The following is a 20,100-nucleotide window of genomic DNA, read 5'->3' on the forward strand; positions in this document are numbered from 1 at the left end:
ATGAGTCTCATGGGCCAGCCCCTATGAGTTTATAGATATTTTCCTCATGGGCTAGATCTGATGGCCATCAAGACAAAGGGAAAAACCCTAGGCCAAGGTAGAGAGAAGGATTCAGATAATTTAACTAATTTAGGTTTTAAGAGTCCACTTCTTTTTCTCCCTGAGTGAGAATGGTAGGTGTGATGATGTTTTAGCTTGAAGGGCAAGATCTTGCATAATTCCTTGAGTATAGTTCTCATAAAATAAGTTCCTTTCACTTGAGAGAATAGTGGGAATTCCCCAGGTGGGGAAAACAACGTCTAATAGATTTTTTAGCTATTGTGAGGACAGTAGCCTTGTGACAATGAAAAGCTTTTCTCCACCTGGAAAACAGACATGATAACAGAGACATACATCCTATAGAAAGGGGTAGCTGTCTAAAGTCCCTTTGAAGATACACTCACCTTTTTGTTGTTGTTGTTTAAAGTCCCTTTTTTTTTTTTTTTTTTGGCCAAAGATGGAATTCTGATATATAGCTTATTACAAGCATTTTAGGGAAACAGAGTAAAACAATGTAACTGACAAGGACATTTGGTTGTTTTTGTGGCATGTGACATTTTTCAAGAATAACCGAAATTATGAGAGTTAATGCTGTACTGTTGGTTAATAACACTGACAAATCTTTAGAAATTTTACATAATTTCTGAAACATTTATAATTATAGCATTTTATCTTAATAAATTTAACCAATAGAAAGTTAGAAAATCTCATTTAATTTGAAAACACTTTCCATATGAACTCATTGCATATCAAATAAAACTATTTCTAGGACCTCTCTTTTTGTATGGTGAAAGAGCAAATCCTTTGTGATTTTTCCAAGGTCGCTCTAGAAAATCCCAGAGAAAGTTTGAGATCAAGAAGACATCATTTATAATTTGATTTTGGGGAGATAAAATGTCAAAAGTAGTCAAGTTTCAACACTTGGTTAACTACTGGTCATTGTGATACAATATTCAGCTTTTTATTTAAACTGAGTGACAATGAAAGGCTTAAAAATAAAGAGAGGAGTTAACATGCTTATATAAAAAGCTAGTTTTAATTTTATTGAGAAGATTTGTTCTTTTAAACAATACGGAAGCATAAGTTCAATATAAAGCACAGGGAGTTATTTTAGTAAGTCACAGAGCCTTTTGTCTTTCACACAGATTATTTGGGTTGTTAAGAAAATCTGTTTATAGGAGCATACAAGATATCCAAGAAAATTGTGTTATTATAACAGAGAGAAAACAAAATTGTAGTTTTGTATGAATACATTATTTAGTAATAAAATTTCTTTAAAAATCTTATAAACCTATCAAGTTTTAGCCAGCTTTGAGCTTAACAATAAATAAAATTGCTTCCTGTGAACTTCTTACTAGTTTCCATATTTATTCAGGTTTTGTACTACTGTTTTCTCCTCCTTCTGGAACAACCAATTAGTCTACCTTAAGACGAGATTATTGTTTCTCCTCATGAAAAACATCCTATATTCCATGTATATTTAAGCTACCGAAAAGATCTTGGAACCTGTCTTTAGACTGACATAATATAAAACTTAATTATTGTTGACATAAAATTAAGTAAACTCACAGAAGAGAATTTACTTAAGGATAAACTTGCATTTTTCATCATCTTAAATATCTACTAGATAATAATAATAGCTTATTTGATCAGTAAACCTTGTTAAATTTAAGAAAAATACAGCCAAATAGAATAAAATTGTATACTTACATTTAATATTGCTAACTCAGAAGATATAGTTGTTTTCATTAAGTCTTGACATTGAAAGTATTTCTGGTATATTGCTAACTCAGAAGATATAGTTGTTTTCATTAAGTCTTGACATTGAAAGTATTTCTGGTTTAGTTATTTTTTAATTCTTGGCCTTTTAGGAGTATATGATTTATATAAGCACTTATTTATCTTTAGACCAATTAGAAAAGAGCTCTGTTATTTTTCAGTTAATTTGCATAATATCATCCAGAAGTAAGACGATATCATACATATAATATATATACATAAACATATAGACACAAATAGAGGATTTATAGTTTAAAATTTCTAGCCATGAGACAGAAAAACTGACTCAGAATCACCGAAAGACAAACTCAGGTGAATAAAATTCACTAGGGAGCAGATGTGACTCAAGCAGTTGAGTGCTCATCTTCCACATGGGTGGTCCAGAGTTCGGTTTCTGGTGCCTCCTAAAAAAACAAAAACTAACAACAAACAAAACAAAGGATAAAACCAACTCAGGGAAGCCAATGTTGCTCTGTAGTTGAATGCCAGGTTCCCACATACAATATCTCAGTTAAATCCTGGTCCCTGTTACCTCAAAATAAAACTCACTAGTTTATATAAGAACTGGCTTTCCTATCCTTGCCCCATGTTTATGTTTTTATCAAAAATTTTCAAGGTTACCTCTGTTCAATATGAGACACTTCCTCACAACTATACTTGGAGGAGACTTTTTAAGGTTTTCTTTGCCCTGATATGTAATCTTATAGATGATTTACCCTATTTTTGGACTTCTTTTGATCCTCATATTTATTGTGGAAAGTGGTATACTCTAAGTAAGTCCCTTTCCAGGTTAGTTCAACCAACTTTTGCCATCCAGGATTTAGCATCTGAGGTTCCAACCAACATTTGAACAAGATGATACAGGTCAGGTAGCCCTGGGTTATTTGTGCCCAAACAAATTCCAAACTTTTCTATGAAAATCTGCTGATCTTCTTTGATTTCAGGGACATGGTTTATGATAACTAAATTTTGCTCAGGTTTGGGGTGTAAATTTTATAGTTGCTTTTTTATACATGGCTCATGGGAAGGATGATACTTTAGAGGTAACTAGCATTTTGGGGCTTTAAGAGAGTTGTTTGGAAAAAGTAGGAGGGCTGGACAAGAAGAAGAGAAGGGAGAGATTGACAGAGGTGCAGAAACAGAGAGATCAGAAGGATAAGCAGGAAGTGGGGGTACTGGATATAGGGAGGTTAACTGTAGAAGAATATTTACTAGGGAAATAGTCTGTTTTCTTGTAAGTTTGTCAAATTTTTCCTTAGTTTTGGACAAAAGATAATTTGATTTAACTTAGTAAAAGATAATTTAATTTGATTTGGTAAATAATTTAATTTAGTAAATGATAATTTAATTTAATTTAGTAAAGCAATAAATTTTTCTAGACAGTCTGGATAAGGGAGTGTAATTTCTTATATATTTCGGTGGTTAACTACATATCTCTTAAAACTTTCTTGATTTCTCACTAGATGTCATGTTTCTTTCTTCCTTGAATATCAAGAAGTTATATTTATATAGTATATTTATTGTTAATATTATTGTCAATTGCCATACAAAAGTGTACAGTCTGTTTACTGCTTTACACTTTCTAGTATATTCTCTTTGGAGGCCTCCACATACCAATCAAAAATGCTGTCCAATGTGCCCAAGTTCCTTTCTTTTCTAAGGCACCTCTATAATGAACACTTTTCTTCATATCAAAAGTTCCCCAAAGCAATGAATACAAAGACAAATTGGCCTTCATCAGATCTACCTATGAACAGAAAAGTCATGGGGAGCAGGTCCGTAGAGCCAGTACATGTAAAAAGCTGAAGTTTAGGCAACAGGGGAGATGGAGATTTGGACCAAGAAGAGCCCATTTGCCGTGGTCAGAAAAAATGTGCCTTGTGCACCTCAAGTCTTGGACCTCCAAGCCTTTCTACTCAGCCACTCAGAAACTGTTCTGGTGTCCATGGAGCCACCAGAGAATGAAAGGGTCCAAACCAGAAACAGCTCTGTGGGCAGGAAAGGAAGCTCATTCCTGTTTTAAGGATGGGGGTCACAACAACATTTGCCTTTTGACACCAGGGTGAGAGGACTGGTGGTTCCTTCCGATGTGAGTAGGCTTACTGGACCTCACGAATTCCCAAACTTTCTACCTCTGAGAGAGTCAGTCAAAATGAAAATTGGAGAATGGAAGGAAGGAACAGAAAATGTCCAGTTTGCTGAGCTGCCAGAAGCAACATACCAGAAATGGGTCGACTTTTACAATGGGAATTGATTAGCTCACAAGTTTACAGCTCTGGGGTTGTAGGAATGTCTAAATCAAGGCATCATAAAGATGAAACCTTCTCTCTGAAGTCCAGTTCCTGGGGATCCTGGACTGCTATGCCACATAGTAAGGTAGATGGTGGCATCAGTCTCTCCCTGTCCTTCAGGCTTTGTTGCTTTCAACGCCCTGCTTCTATGGCACTCTCTCTTTCTCACTCTCTGTCTGAATTTTATTCTCTTATAAAGGACTCCCATGAAAGGATTAAGACCCACCCTGAATGAGATGGATCACATCTTAAGATCTTCCACACCAAGAGATCCTGTTTACCATGGGGCCACACCCCAAGAAATGGATTGACTTCAAGAACATATTTTTCTGGATTCCATAAAATTTAGGAGTATCAGAGAAATTAAACCAAATGAAGGATCTGACAACAGGCACAAAACCAAGAAACCTAAATTGAAAAACCAAATATCAAGGTACAGAAACCAAAGTCCTAGACAAAAAGGTATTGAATTTGATGCAAGCTGTGGAGTTCAGATGTAGGAAGAGATTCCCTCAGGGCTGTGGAATCGTGGGGTTCCAACAGCAGACCCAGGTCTGTGGTGTGCGTCTCGCCTGGTCTCTCACCCCAACCCACGGCCCACGTCGGGCACTTCCTCTGTCTGGGTGGAACCTTCAAACTTGTTGAAAGGCAAATCGGAGTCAAGTTACAGTTCACAGCATTTTATTGGGGGGGGGGGGAGGGGCAAAGTTTCCTACAGCAAAGAAACCAGTCTCTTCCATAAATGAAAGCAACTTTGAGGTTGGGAAATTTGCAGCCAGTTTTATAATCAGAAAGAGGAAATGGGCGGGGTTCATTCGATTGGAGCAGAGAATTGTTTGGTCTTATAACGGGGTTATGTCTAAGTGAGGCTGTATTTTTAATTGGGCCAGATATACTTAACTAGAGGCTTAATTGTTTTTTTCTTTTGCAATCGAGTGTTTTGATTGGGACTTTCCAAAGGGAAGGTTTATAACATAATTCTATGCTAGTTTGGTGCATTTAATTTTTGTATTAGGTCTGAAAAAGTCCAGGAGTTATTTTTTATTACATTTATCAAGATAAAGGAAGAGTGGCTGGGTGGAGATCATGAAGGCTCTGTGGAACACCTTGAGTCTTTGGGTCTTTATCGTGAATGAATTGGAAAGCCATTGGATTGGATTGAGCACATGAGCAACATGATTTTAGAACAGGCTACAGTGTTGAAATGAAAAGGGTGAAAGAGCAAACCAAAGTGAGTAAAAGAACTGACAATAGCTGAAGGCGGTCCACTGGGTCTTATATCTAATTGAACTAACAATGTTGACTACACCAGCTGAATTTTACTATTGTTCATATTTCTTTCTTAGGTGCCAAGCAGATTCTGACAGTAAAGCCATTACCTATGGAAGGATTGATAGAGTTTAACTACACACCTGCAGGATATTGGGTCATGCTTCAGCCCCAAATTTTTGTCATAATAATTATATACGGACAGTTATTTATAACAGAATAATTTTATTTATTGGACTGTGTATTTAGTCTAGAAGGAAGTTTAAGGCAACACCATTATAAATACAGATTGCTGTGTTGTGTGTGTGATTATGCTATTTTTATTCACTAGAATTTAATTAATTAAAGTCATCGGAAATATCTCTCTTTTGACTTGATATTTAACCAACAATAAAGTAAGCTAGAGGAATATAACTAATTTCATTAGAAGATCCAACTTTGTGACCTGATAATATCCATAAACATGTAATAATTGTGAATTACTGAGGTGAGCAATAAATGTATGAGGGGTAAAATTTTGGGGATTGAATCATGTCCCAAACAAAAGACATGTTCAAGTCTTTCATAGTTTCTCTGTAGGTTTTTAAGGATAGTAAAATGGCTGCCTGCATTGGGCATTGCCAGCAGGGGAGCCCTTTCTGAGAAGGAATTTTGCAGAGACAAAAACTGTTGACCTACAAGTCTTTTCTGGAAAAACAGAACATACCCTATAGGATCATTAATAAGCAACACCTGGTGATAAAATTAGTTTCTGTCCAGTGAAGGCAGCTTATCATAACAGACAAGCATGCCATACTAATCAATGTATATCTGCTCCCCACTTTGTAAGCCTCCCCCCCACACTCATAAAATGGAAACTTTATGTCAGCCAATCAGAACGTTTCCTCACTGACTTTGGCATTCTCCCTATACGAACTTCCCCTTACCACCCCCTTCTACTTTCTCAGTGGGATGCTGAGTAATTCATGAGTCACTCAATAAAGCTGTGATATCATAAATTGTATGAAAAGTTTTCCTTTTATCAATATGAACCATTTGTAAATAGGACCTGTGAAGATGACATCATTAGTTAAGGTGTAGACTCACTTGCGATAAGGAAATTTGAAAATCATATTTAGATGAGGCCAAATTGAGTCAGGTTGGACCTTGATCCGTATGACCGAAATCCTTATAAACTGAGGAAATTCAGATGCAGTCAGTTAATAAAATATAGATGTCAGTAGAAGCCAGGAGTCCTAGAAAACCATGGGAGAGGACTGAGGAGACTAATTGCCACGTGACAGAGGCAGAGATGGTGGGCAAGGGACTCCAAGGATTACAGACATTTGGCACCAGAATGCTCCAGACTCCAGAGAAATAATGACCTGTCAAGAGACCTTGATTTTGAAATTCTAGCCACCAAAACTGTGAAACAATAAATTCAGTTGTTTAAGCCTACCAGTTGTGTGCTATTTGTCATGGCAGCCCTGACAAAACTCTTACCATTAAATTTTAGAAACGAGATAATGAGCTCAGAGAATTTAAGAAATTTTTTCACTGTTAATATTAATCACAACAAGTGGGGTATGGCCAGGGTTCAAAAGTGATGGCCTGTCCCCAAAGCCTACCTGCTGACCACTTCTCTGTATGTCTTAAATCATCTGTGGTCTGCTCCCATCCAACCAAATGTACATCTGTTTTCTACTATCCAACTCTAAACAAAAGAGATCAATGATCATAGGGTAACCCTAAGGCTGGATTAAGAACTCATTCAATAGAGATTATTATAATCTGTGATATAAATACCTAAGACAGTAGAGTAGATTCCTATGTTTTAGGAAGCACTCTAGTATACCAAATGAAAAAGTAATTTTAAGTGAAAACTGAATGAAACTTTTTATCCATAATTTTGTCTAAATCCTTTCTGAAGATGTTCTTTTTTTATAGGTTCTTCAAATTCCTGGGAGTAGAAAGCACCTAAAATCAGTATAAACTACCAAATTTATTTGACTAATTTTTTTTTAATTATTCAGGTGTCAGGGGATCTTTGTGATAAAGCCTATGCTATATCTAATCCTCTTTCTTGCCTGTACCCAACTAATCATGTCCACTTAGACTTCTTGCTTTCAGAGTTCAGATGCCTATGTTCCTTCTGTCAAGTATTAGTTTATAATATATGTACTTGTGTGCATGCATGCTTGTGTGTGTAGCTTTGGTATAGCATAGGGGACCTTGGAATAATAACATTGCTCTGTAGTAGTGTTTAAGTCTCTTTAAAAGGCATAGAACTCACAAATAGCCACAAACACATGTGCACACAGAAACACACACAATGTCATCTCCATAAAAAAATAGATAAAATCACTGGATATAATCTCTAATCTAACACAGTAGATTATGTACCAGAGAAGAGGCCTTTGCTCCCTGCCCAAATAAATAATGGAGAAACATTTTTTTTTAATAAACAAAGAACAAGGCCTTAAGAATTTCCCAGAGCCTTTTTGGTTCTTTCTGTATGTGTGTGTGATAGTGGCGGGTGTGTGTATATTAATTAAGACTATTTTGTTGTGTATGGAAAAATAAGATTTAGAAAATAGATCATTCATAGTCAGTTTATAAAATAGAAATTTGGGTCCTTAATAACAATCTTCTTACAGTGGTTGTCTTAGGTTGCTAAAGTGCTGCTGATGCAAAGTACCAGAAACGTATTGGCTTTTATTAAGGAGCTTAATTGTTGTAAAAGCTTCTATTTCTGAGGCTGTGAAATGTACAAATTGAGGCATCAGCAGCAGTGCTTCTCAACAATGTCAGCTACTGGTGATCCTGGCATCCTGCCATGGGGCAAAGCAACACGGCAGCTAATCTCTGCTAAGATTCCTGCCTTCCTCCCCAGGCTCACCATCTCCTGGAGTTCAGCAGTGGGCACTCAGGCATATGGCTCATCTCTTCACCTTGAGCTGCTCCATGGGCTCAGTGGCTTGAGGGCTTTTCTCTTAAGCTCTGGCTGCTAGCAATCTTCCAGTCCTCTCACACACGGCTGGGTCAAAAATGGTGGTTTCCATTCTCTGTGTCTTAGTTTATATTAGACCAAGGAAGAAGGCAGATACCCTCTTCAATGAGTCATACCTCACTGATGTAGTCCAATCAAAAGCAATTGATTCAAGTGATCTAAAGTGAATTAAAGGCGGGGCAAGATGGCATCTGAGTGAGTGCACCTTATGGTCTCTCTTACGGAGAGGCGGCTGAGTGGGGTTGGAGTCTTGCCTGAGCGGGCTGTCTTGGGGGCTTGCAGGGCAGAGGGTGTGTGGACATCATTTGGAGAGAGAGTGGCTGAGGTGGTGCTTGCTAAAGGTAGAATTGCGGCTTACAAGTACAGAGGTCAGAAGCTGTGGACTGGCGGGACCCTTCCCCCTGGGACTGGCGGCTGTGGTGTTTCCTGAGATCTGTCGGTTGTGGCGTTCCTGGATGCCATGGTCCCCGGATGCGTGGTCCCCAGGTCCGTGTCCCCTGAGCCCCCGTAGCCCGTGTTCCACAGACCTCCGTGCCCTGGGTCTGCAGAGTCCTGGACTTCCTTTTCCCAAGTCCAGAACTCCCGGAGGTCCGGGATTGCCTTAGCCCTCCGATTTTGGACTGATTCCCTGGGTGGGAGGGATTCGGTGGAGGGTGCAGGAGGGGGGCCTGGCTAGTGTGAGTTTGATTTTCTGGTGTGTTTCCCCCCCCACCCTTTTTTCTTTTCTTTTTTTCTTTTTTTTTTTTGCGTTTGGAGGAGCATACCGTCTGGCTTGGGGAGAGTCTGGGAAGAGAAAAGTGGTGATTCTGCCGAGAAAGCCCAATTCACCCAAATACCCTGGGATAGGAAACTTAGCTTGGAAGAAGTTGGAGTCAGGAAATCAACTAGACCTCTCATAGCATACCTAAAGGAGAGGGACTGTAGGAGATGCTTTCCAAGCCTCCAATAGCATACTTGGGTTTCCTGGTGAGGTGTGGGTGCTCTCTCTCTGGAAATTGAGTCGTTGTTTTTGTGCAGGGCTGATTCAACAAGGACCCACTTGAATCTCCTACTGGACCTCTCAGGCAGCTTTCCTGCTGCCTGGGAAAGAGGGAAGTGAGGAAGGGAGAACAGGGGTAATGTCAGACCCCTAAGCGTTTTATTTAACTACAAACAGGATTCCTTGCTTGAAACTTTCCCTAGTATTTGGTTGGTTTTTCCTTGTTTTTCCTTCCTCTTTATTCCCCCAAGGCCCTTTTTTCTTTCTGTTTTCTTTCTTTCTCTTTCTCTTTCTCTTTTTTCTGTTTACTTCCCCATTCACTTTTGTACCTGTTTTTTTTTTTCACTTTCTTTCTTTGCTTTCTTATTCTTCTTACATTAGGTGCTGCAGGGAGAGCTTCACATTTGCTGTATTTCTTCATCCTCCATTTACTCTTTTCTGTGTGTATTGGTTTTGGCCACCAACACTATTCTCTTTCTTCTACATCTTTCTATCCTCCATCATTTATTGTTTCTCTTACATTACACTTCTCTTTGTTTGTCCCTCTATTTATTTTTTTTTACTTTTTATTACTAATACATTTGTTCTGTTTTCTGCCTTATATTCACTCTTTATATTATTGTCCTCTCTTCTCTTTCTCTCTCTCCTGAACACACAGGCCTTTTAATTCACACTGTATTCCTCCCCATAGTCAGATTTTTATGTACTCTACTTTTCTTACTGTTATAACTCTACTTACCTTACAAGAGTCTAATATCCATTCTCCTATATCTCATGTGGTTCCTCTGTTAATATTTACTATCAACCCTACTATTATTCATTTTCTTTTCTTACTCCTTTTGCTTTCTCTGGCCCTAATATTTTCCTTCAAGTGAACTTAGCCAACAAAAAGGAAATAGAATAAGAAGAACAAAATGACAAAGAGAAGACTTAACATACACGCAAAAACAACAGCTAATTAAACTCCAAACTAGACAAAGCAGCTAAGCAACTGACTAAACCCGTCAAGATAAAATGATGACCAAACAGCAACAAAAAACTACAAACCAAACCAATAATCATGAAAACATGCCCCAATCTAATGAACAAACTAAAAACCAGGAAGAGTTTTTAACCTCGAACAATTAATTAAAGATCTCAAAACATATATTAGGGACCAATTTCATGAGGTAAAGGAAGAGATTAAGAATATGAAGAAAATAATTGGAGAGAATACAGAAGAAATTGCAATCATACACAAAAATATAACAGATATGATGGTGATGAACAGCACAATTCAATAAATCAAAAATACACTCTCAGCAAATAACAGCAGACACAAAGAGGCAGAGGAGAGATTAAGTGATGTGGAAGACAGTACATCTGAAATGAAACAGACCATAGAACTGGTCAATAAAAAGATAGGAAAAATCCAGCAGGGGCTTAGGGACCTGAATGGCAATGCAAAACATGCAAACCTATGTATTATAGGCATCCCAGAAGGAGAAGAGAAGGGAAAGGGGACAGAAGGGGTGTTGGAGAAAATAATGGCTGTAAATTTCTCAAACCTATTGAGGGAGATGAATGTATATGTCTAGGAAGCACAATGTACCCCAAAGAGCATAAATCCCAACAGACCTTCCCCAAGACATATACTTGTCAAGTTATCCAACACTCAAGAAAAAGAGAAAATACTAAAGGCAGCAGGAGAAAAGAGAACCATCACATACAAAGGAGGCTCCATAAGGTTAAGTGCTGATTTCTCATCTGAAACCATGGAGGCAAGAAGACAGTGGTATGATATAGTCAAGGTACTAAAAGAAAAAATTTTCCAACTGAGAATACTCTATCCAGCAAAGTTAGCATTCAACAATGATGGAGAGTTCAAAATATTCACAGATAAACAGAAACTAAGAGAGTATGCCAACAGGAATCCTGCCCTTCAAGAAAATCTAAAGGGAGTTCTGCTGGAAGAAAGAAAAAAACTAGAGAGACAGAGTTGGAGGAGAGTGTAAGAGCAACTAAAAGGACAAAAACAGAACAAGAAAATCAAACAGAATATGACGAATACAAATCCAGAGAAAATATGGCTAATATAATAATAACACTGTATTATAACAAAGTAATAACACTGAATTTCAATGAATTAAACTCACCTGTCAAGAGACTCAGAGTGGAAGACTGGATAAGGAAATATGACCGAACTATATGCTGTCTGCAAGAAACACATCTTAGAACCAGGGTTTCAAGAAGGTTGAAAGTGAATGGCTGGAAAACAATCTTACAAGCAAACAATAACCAAAAAGGGCAGGAGTAGCTATATTAATATCAGACAAAATAGACTTTAAATGCAAAACAATTGTGAGAGACAAAAACAGACACTACATATTAGTGAAAGGGATAATCTTTCAAGAAGAATGAACAATAATAAAAAATTATGCTCCTAACAAGGGTGCCTACAAATACTTGAGGCAAACACTGGATAAACTATGTGAAGAAATAGATGCCTCTACAATTATAGTGGGGGACTTTAATAAACTACTATCAACTTTGGACAGAACATCTCAAAAGAGAATCAATAAAGAAACAAAGACTTTGGACAATATATTAGAGGAGTTGGACCTAATAGACATATACAGAACATTACACCCAAATACATCAGGTATACATTCTTCTCAAGTGCACATGGATCATTCTCCATGATAGAGCACATGCTAGGCCACAGAAAAAGTCTCAATGAATTCAGAAAGATAGAAATCATCCAAAATAACTTATCTGAACACAGTGGAATGAAGCTGGAAATCTGCAAGGACCAGAGACCCAGATTTGGCACCCAGATTGGGAAGTTAAACAACACAGTCTTAGAAAAACAGTGGGTCAAGGAGGAAATCTCAAAAGAAATTAATCACTACCTTGAAACTAATGAAAATGATAACACAACATATCCAAACTTATGGGGTGCAGCAAAAGCAGTACTGAGAGGGAAATTTATAGCCAAAAATTCATACATCATAAAAGAAGAAAGAGCTAAAGTTGAAGAACTAAATGCACACTTGGAGGAATTAGTTAAAAAACAACAAACTAACCCTAAAGGAAGCAGAAAAAAAAATAACAGGAGGAGGAGGCAAGATGGCCTCTGAGTGAACTTGCCTTTTCGGTCTATCCTGGGAAGAGACAGCTGGGCACGGCTGCAGGTTCTCCAAGGCGGGGCTTTTCTGGGGTTTTTGCAGGGCAGAAGTGCCTGGACATCGATTGGGTGGAAAGGTAACGGAGAGGATTGGTCTAGTAGATATAATTTGGGTTCTATTGTCGCAGGTGAGACCTGCACATGGGCTTCTCCCTATTGGGGGTGAGGGGAACTGCGGTCCTGCCTGGCGGCTCCGCTTTTAGATGGCTCTGAGGTACTAAGGAGTTCGCGAGTTCTGGGCGAGCTGTTGGCGGGTTGATGCGACGGGTCACCTTTGCGGATCGATTTGGGAAGATAGACAGTGTTTTGTTGTGAAGCGGGAGAAACGTTTGATTGTGAACACAAACAATAGCGCTTCCGCCTGAAGCCCCACCCCCAAAAGCCCGGTAGCCGATCTCCAACCCAAATAGGCTGTGGGCAATAAAGAGACGTAATTGGAAAGCTGTTTTAGGCTGCGGCAAGGGAGGGGGACACGTCTGGAAGCCGATTAGGGAATATTTTGCTAAGCTTGGGAATTCCGGTTTTGGAATCTGTTTTCGGCGTCACAGGCCGGGCTTAGGATCTGTACTAGTAAAGTGGCTGTGGTATAGAGGCGCCCTCTAGTGGCAGTGGTTTGGAATCACAGGACGGGAGCTGTCCAAAAGCTGAAGTGAGATATACCCATACTAATGAGCCCAGCTAAGTAAGTGAATTGCAGGGTTCAGTCATAATATAGAGTTTGCGGATCTGACTTCCCCCATAGGGCTGGCACCCAGCTGTGGGGATCCCTGAGGGCTGTGTTACGCTGCGGGGCTCCCAGGCTTCCTGTTGACCAGATTGGAGGTTTCCAGGTCTGAATTCCCTAAACTCTGGTGGCCCACACCACAGAGACTCACACCTCTTGAGTCCTCAACATCTCAGACTTTCCATCCCGGAATCCATCACGCACTGAGGTCCATCTGAGGTCCTTAAATGCCCTAGCCTTCAACGTTGATGTTTTTTCTTTACCTTTTCATTTTGTTTTGTTTTTATTTTCATTTTAACTTATCCTTTACTTTTTTCAATTTCCTGATTGCTAACACCGCATTATCCCCTAGTTTTCTCTCACAGCATATCCCCCAAAGTCTTTTTTTTACTCAGTTATTTAAGTTTTTTTTTTTTTTTTTTTTTTGTGGTAGGTGCTGTGTAGTGGGTGTTTTAATTCTGGTTCATGTATATCTGTTTTTTTTTTTTTCTTTCCCCTACCTGTTCCCCACCCTTTGCCCACCCCCTTTTCCTTTCTTCCTCTCGTCCCTTCCCCCCCCTTTTATTTTTTCCTTTTTTTCTGTTGTCTCTCTCCCTCTTGTCCCTCATATTCTACTTAGTTTATTTTAACTCAATTATACAATAGCTGCAGCAGGAAACACCTCACATTTGCTGGGTTTTCTCATCCTCCACTGCCTCATTTCTGTGTGAACTGATTTAGGCTACCTACACTATCCTCTTTCCCCTACATCTTGATATCCGCCACATCTACTGTCTCTCCTATATTCCACTTCCCACCTCCCTTTCTTCGATCCATGAAGGGTCTAAGTCTTAATTTCTAATACCTTTGTTTTGTTTTCTGTCTGTTATCCACTCTTGAAACTATTACCTTTCTTTTCTCTTTCCTTCTCTCATGAAAACAATAGCTTTTTAGCTCATACCATATTCCTCCCATATTCAATCATCTACCTCATAATAGATACTCTACCTACTGCTACAACTCTACACAATTTACATGAATCTAACCTCCATCCTCCCAGATCTCATATTCTTGCTTTGTTAACATATATCACCAATACTACTTTACACTTTTCCCTTGCTTACACAACTGCCTTTCCCCAACACTAATACTTTCCTTTAAAGTGAACTTAACCAACAACAAGAAATTAGAATAAGAAGAGAAAAGTGACAAAGAGAAGATATAACACCTATGCAAAAATAACAGCTAATTAACCTCCAAGAGTAGACAAAGAAGCTAAGGAACTGATTAAATCCATCAAGATAAAGAGATGACCAGAAAGCAACAAAAATCTACAAACCAAACCAGTAATCAGGAAAACATGGCTGAATCCAATCCACAAACCAAAAATTACGAAGGGGAGCAAAACTTTGCACAAGCAATGAAAGATCTCAGAACATTTATCACCGTCAAATTTGACGAAGTAATGAAAGAGGTTAACAACATGAAGACATCACTTGGAGGGGAAATTGCAGACATACGCAAAAACATAACAGATATGATGGGAATGAACACCACAGTTCAAGAAATCAAAAATACACATGCAGCTAATATCAGCAGACTAGAAGAGACAGAGCAGAGAATTAGTAATGTGGAAGACAGTACATCAGAAATCAAACAGATAGTAGAAGGGATCAATAAGAAGGTAGAAAAAATCCAGTTAGGACTTAGGGACCTGAATGGCAATGCAAAATGCTCAAACATACGTATTATAGGCATTCCAGAAGGTGAAGAGAAGGGAAAGGGGTCAGAAGGAGTGTTGCAGGAAATAATGGCTGGAAACTTCCCAAATCTACTGAAAGAGACAGATGTACATATCCAAGAAGCACAGAGCACTCCACTAGTCATAAACCCCAACAGGCCCACCCCAAGACATATACTTGTCAAATTATCCAATGCTCAAGACAAAGAGAAAATCCTAAAAGCAGCAAGAGAAAAGAAAACCATCTCATACAAGGGAAGCTCAATTAGATTAAGTGCTGATTTCTCATCTGAAACCATGGAGGCAAGAAGGCAGTGGTATGATATAGTCAAGGTACTAAAGGAAAAAAATTTCCAACCAAGAATACTCTATCCAGCTAAACTAGCATGCAAACATGAGGGAGAGTTCAAAATATTCACAGACAAACAGAAACTGAAAGAGTATACCAACAAGAAACCTCCCCTTCAAGAAATTCTAAAGGGAGTTCTGCAGGAAGAAAGGAAAAAACAGGAAAGGCAGAGTTGGAGGAGAGTATAAGAGCAACAACAACAACAAAAGAGACAAAAAAAATATAAACAAAATATGACAAACACAAATCCAATCAAAATATGGCTAACACAAATAATTCCTTGAAAGTAATAACACTGAATGTCAACGGATAAAACTCACCTATCAAAAGATTCAGACTGGGACATTGGATAAGGAAATATGACCCATCCGTATGCTGTCTACAAGAGACACATCTTAGACCCAGAGACGCATGGAGATTGAAAGTGAATGGCTGGAAAACAATCATACAAGCTAACAATAACCAAAAAAAGGCAGGAGTAGCTATATTAATATCAGACAAAATAGACTTTAAATGTGAAACAATTGTGAGAGACAAAGAAGGATACTACATTTTATTCAAAGGGAAAATCTGTCAAGAAGATCGAACAATCATAAATATTTATGCCCCTAACAAGGGTGCCTCTAAATATATGAGGCAAACCCTGGAAAAACTAAGTGAAACAAGAGATACATCTACAATTATAGTGGGGGATTTTATTTATTTATTTATTTATTTATTTTTTAAAAATCATAAATTGGATGTTTTTATTTGTAGAACAAGAGATTTTCAAAATCACTTTGATTTTTAAAATTCATCAAATATCATTCACAGCAGGGAAGACAATTTAGGTGATATGTTATTAATGAACATAATTTATAATAAATGGTAAATGGCATAATGAAGACCTTGGGATAGAGACTCTTCAGGAGTAACGTAAGACCACTTGTAGGAATAAGCTGGCTCTCCCCAGGAGAGTCCTGTGCTACAGACTTCCTCCACTGCTTATTCCTCACCGTGGTAATCAGGCCTGAGTGCTGAGAGGACAATGCTCAAACCTGCCTAGGGTTTTTACAGATTAGCAAAGGAGGTAATCTGAAATACTAATTTTTGAGACACAATCTAAATTCTAAACATGATGATGAGATCTTGAGCCTATTTATATTGCCTTCAATTTACTAAAGTTATTATATGCCTAGCCTTTCTCATAGGATAGTTGTGAGGATTAAATGAGATAAAATACATGACCGCCTAGTTCAGTGTCTGGGTATCTAGTAAGTAAGGTTCTCTTCCTCCTCCCCCACGACCTAAAATAAATGAAGTTAGTCCTTGAATTCTGGAAGTACTTTAAAAAAGAAAATAAATTAGTTTTTCTACTAGCATCCTTGTCAGCATGATTCTGAATTGCTCCCAAGAGTACCTTTTCTTTTGTAAAATAAATACTTTATACTGTTTGAAGTACACATGAGGTTTCATTTTTGTTCAGTGTTCCTTGATTTCTACCGGGAAAAGTTATTTCTGAGGAATGAAACCCTAGAAGATATCCACAACAAAAATACATTCAATATTTTTTTTGAAAATTATGTTTCAAAGGAAAGCTTAAAAAGATGTCATATTTAGAAGACAGATGAAGGCCAATGTAAGCTCTGAAGGGAACGGTTCTAATTATTACTTAAAAAAGTAAAGTTACAGAATTACATTCAAGGGCATAAGATAAAGCACTACTTTTAAAACCAGAATGACTGAACAATTAGGTGATACAGGAAAAGGAAATGGATTTTAAAAAATTTCAACCGGGACAACGATCCATCAGTGCTAAATGCTTCTGTTACATGAATATCTTGAATCACATTGTTTTCTTTTTTGCTTTACAATGTCTTTACTGAAATCACGAAGTATTCTCACAGAACTAAATAACAGTTATCATTTGGTTAGGATTCAAAATTTCAATCCAATAGCCATCAGGATCTTGAATAAATGCCAGGCCTTTCATTTTACCATCGTCAGGTTTCTTCACAAATTTGACTCCTAGTTCTTCAAATCTTTTACAAGCACCATGTACATCAGGAACAGCAATTCCAATATGACCAAATCCCCGAGGGTCTGAATTGCCACTGTGGTAACTCTGAGTTGCATCATCTTCAGTGCCCCAGTTGTGTGTCAGCTCAAGAGTAGCTTTTCTGGAGAATAGCCATGCTACTTTTTCATTTTTATCTTTGGGGATGTCATTTTTATCCTCATAAGCCAAGAAATAGAGTGAAGATTTCATAGTGGGAAAATCAAGTTTTTCAATTAGCGTCATTCCAAGAATTCTAGTATAAAAATCCAATGACTTCTTAGGATCTTTAATTCGTAACATGGTCTGCTGCAATAGAAAATCCTTGGTGCTGGGGTCCGCATCGGAGCAGCAACTGAAGGCAGCCTCGTCGGTAAGGCCGCCGGGCGCGGGCTGCGGTTCTGCCATGGCCGCACTGCTGTACCTCGAGCGATGGGACGCGGGAACCGAGGAGCCACCGGCAGCCCCGCCGACCCCTGCCGCTGCCTAGACCAGCGACCAGTGGGGGATTTTAATACACCACTATCAACTCTGGACAGAACATCTCAAAAGAGAATCACCAAAGAAACAAGACATCTGAACAGTATATTAGAGGAGCTGGATCTAATAGACATATATAGATCGCTACACCCAAACACAGCAGGATATACATTTTTCTCAAGCGCACATGGATCATTCTCCAAGATAGATCATATGCTAGGCCACAAAGAAAGGCTGAATGAATTCAGGAAGATTGAAATCATACAAAACAATATCTCTGACCACAGTGGAGTCAAGCTGAAAATTTGCAAGGGACAGAAGCCCAGATTTCACATCACGATTTGGAAATTAAACAGCACCCTCTTAGAAAAACAGTGGGTCAAAGAGGAAATCTCAAAAGAAATCAATGACTACCTTGAATCAAATGATAATGATAACACAACATACCAAAATTTATGGGATGCAGCAAAAGCACATGAAAAAATGTTCCAAATCACTAGCTATCAGGGAAATGCAAATCAAAACCACAATGAGATACCATCTTACACCCATAAGATTGGCAGCTATGAAAAAAACAGAAGAATACAAGTGCTGGAGAGGATGTGAAGAAAGGGGAACACTCATCCACTGCTGGTGGGAATGCAGAAGGATCCAACCATTCTGGAGGACAGTATGGCGGTTTCTCAAAAAATTTGCCATAGATTTGCCATATGACCCAGCAATACCACTGCTGGGTATATACCCAGCAGAACTGAAAACAAGGACACAAACCGATATATGTACACCAATGTTCATAGCAGCACTGTTCACTATCGCCAAAAGTTGGAATCAACCCAAATGTCCATCAACAAATGAGTGGATCAATAAAATGTGGTATATACACACAATGGAATACTACTCGGCTATAAGAACAAACACTCTACAAACACATGTGATAACATGGATGAATCTTGAGAACCTTATGTTGAGTGAAGCAACCCAGACATTGAAGGACAAATACTACATGACCTCAATGATATGAAATAACCAAGCTGCCCTAGATAGCAAGAGACTGAACGATAGGCTTACAGGAAATCGGAGGGTGGAGGAAGGATGTGAGCCGATGTCTGCAGGGGTGGAATTTAAGACGAGATGGTGGTAAGTATGAACACAAAGAAGAGATAAAAGGGGGGCAAGGGGTTGCCTTTGGTTGGGGCTTTGCAGGTTTGAGGGTGGCTGGGGATGGGCGGATGGGTAACATTGCCCAAAAGTGGGGGGAGGGAGGGGCAGCATACGAACACAGGAGAGGGTCAGGTGTTGGTGGAGAGTAAAATGCCGAGAAAATCATATCAAAATATAATAAAGAGGGTTACCTGTTTAGAATGCTCGGAGGGGAGGGTCTGATGCAGGACGGGCTCCTGGGGAATGTCTAAATGCTCATTCTGCCAGAGTGGGTGACACCATGGGGTAGAAACCCAAGTAGTGAGAGTGGGGGTTGACCCACATCCTGGGGAGGACTAATGCCATCAAATAGAGGGAACTGTATCCCTCGAGAGAAAGGGTGGCTCCCAGGGCATTGGGGCAGTTGAGCAAGTTAGGCCCTGAACACTATTCCATCTATCTCTGGAAGTGGCTCCTCGGGAAATGGAGGTTGGCTGTCACTGTGGGCACCAAGGTGGAAGGGAAAATGGATCTTAAATGTGTGGAACCAAGGTAAATGGGGGGTAAGAGAGGAGTTTCGTGAGAGTACACAAGGATGGATATAAAACATGTAATATTACACCATAACATATAGGAGATGACAGACTGATAATGTAAACCATAATGTAAAACATAGGATAACTAAGAATTTAAAAAACTGTGTATCCTAAAGTATGCACCACAATGTAAGCACAGATGTCACCTTGTTTGAAAGCTATTGTCTCAGACTCTGTACATCACGTTAAGTAAATATGATGTGAATAGGGTGTAAGAGTATCGCTGTGGAAGGGAAAAGGTTTTGTGGTGGATGTATGGGAGTGCTGTATATTATATATATGCATTGCTGTGGTCTAGGGCTCCTGTGAAGAGAAGTTCAATAATTAGGGGGAAAAGAAAAAAGAAAAAGGATGTAGAATTTTTTCCAAGTCAACACGTATTCTTTATCTAACCTTTAAACCCATCACTGTATGCCATTTCCTAGTAAGGGACCCTGGCATTATATTGGGCTTCAAATTTCAGGGAGTTCTGGATCACAGAGTGGTTCAACAATGGCAATGGAGGAATACTGGTATAGGATACCATTGACAGGTGATATATGGC

The 20,100-nt window shown here is 38.8% G+C and overlaps 1 protein-coding gene across 1 annotated transcript; it reads right to left on the minus strand.

Annotated features, from left to right (window-relative positions):
• Window positions 1–16,037: 16,037 nt before the first annotated feature.
• Window positions 16,038–17,834, minus strand: LOC101430998 (lactoylglutathione lyase-like). Its single transcript, XM_012531050.4, has one exon. The coding sequence runs from the start codon at window positions 17,746–17,748 to the stop codon at window positions 17,194–17,196; it is 555 nt and encodes a 184-aa protein (XP_012386504.1). The 5' UTR covers window positions 17,749–17,834; the 3' UTR covers window positions 16,038–17,193.
• Between the last annotated feature and the right edge of the window lie 2,266 nt (window positions 17,835–20,100).

The sequence above is a fragment of the Dasypus novemcinctus genome, chromosome 17 (assembly GCF_030445035.2).
Source record: "Dasypus novemcinctus isolate mDasNov1 chromosome 17, mDasNov1.1.hap2, whole genome shotgun sequence".
Lineage (NCBI taxonomy): Eukaryota > Metazoa > Chordata > Mammalia > Cingulata > Dasypodidae > Dasypus > Dasypus novemcinctus.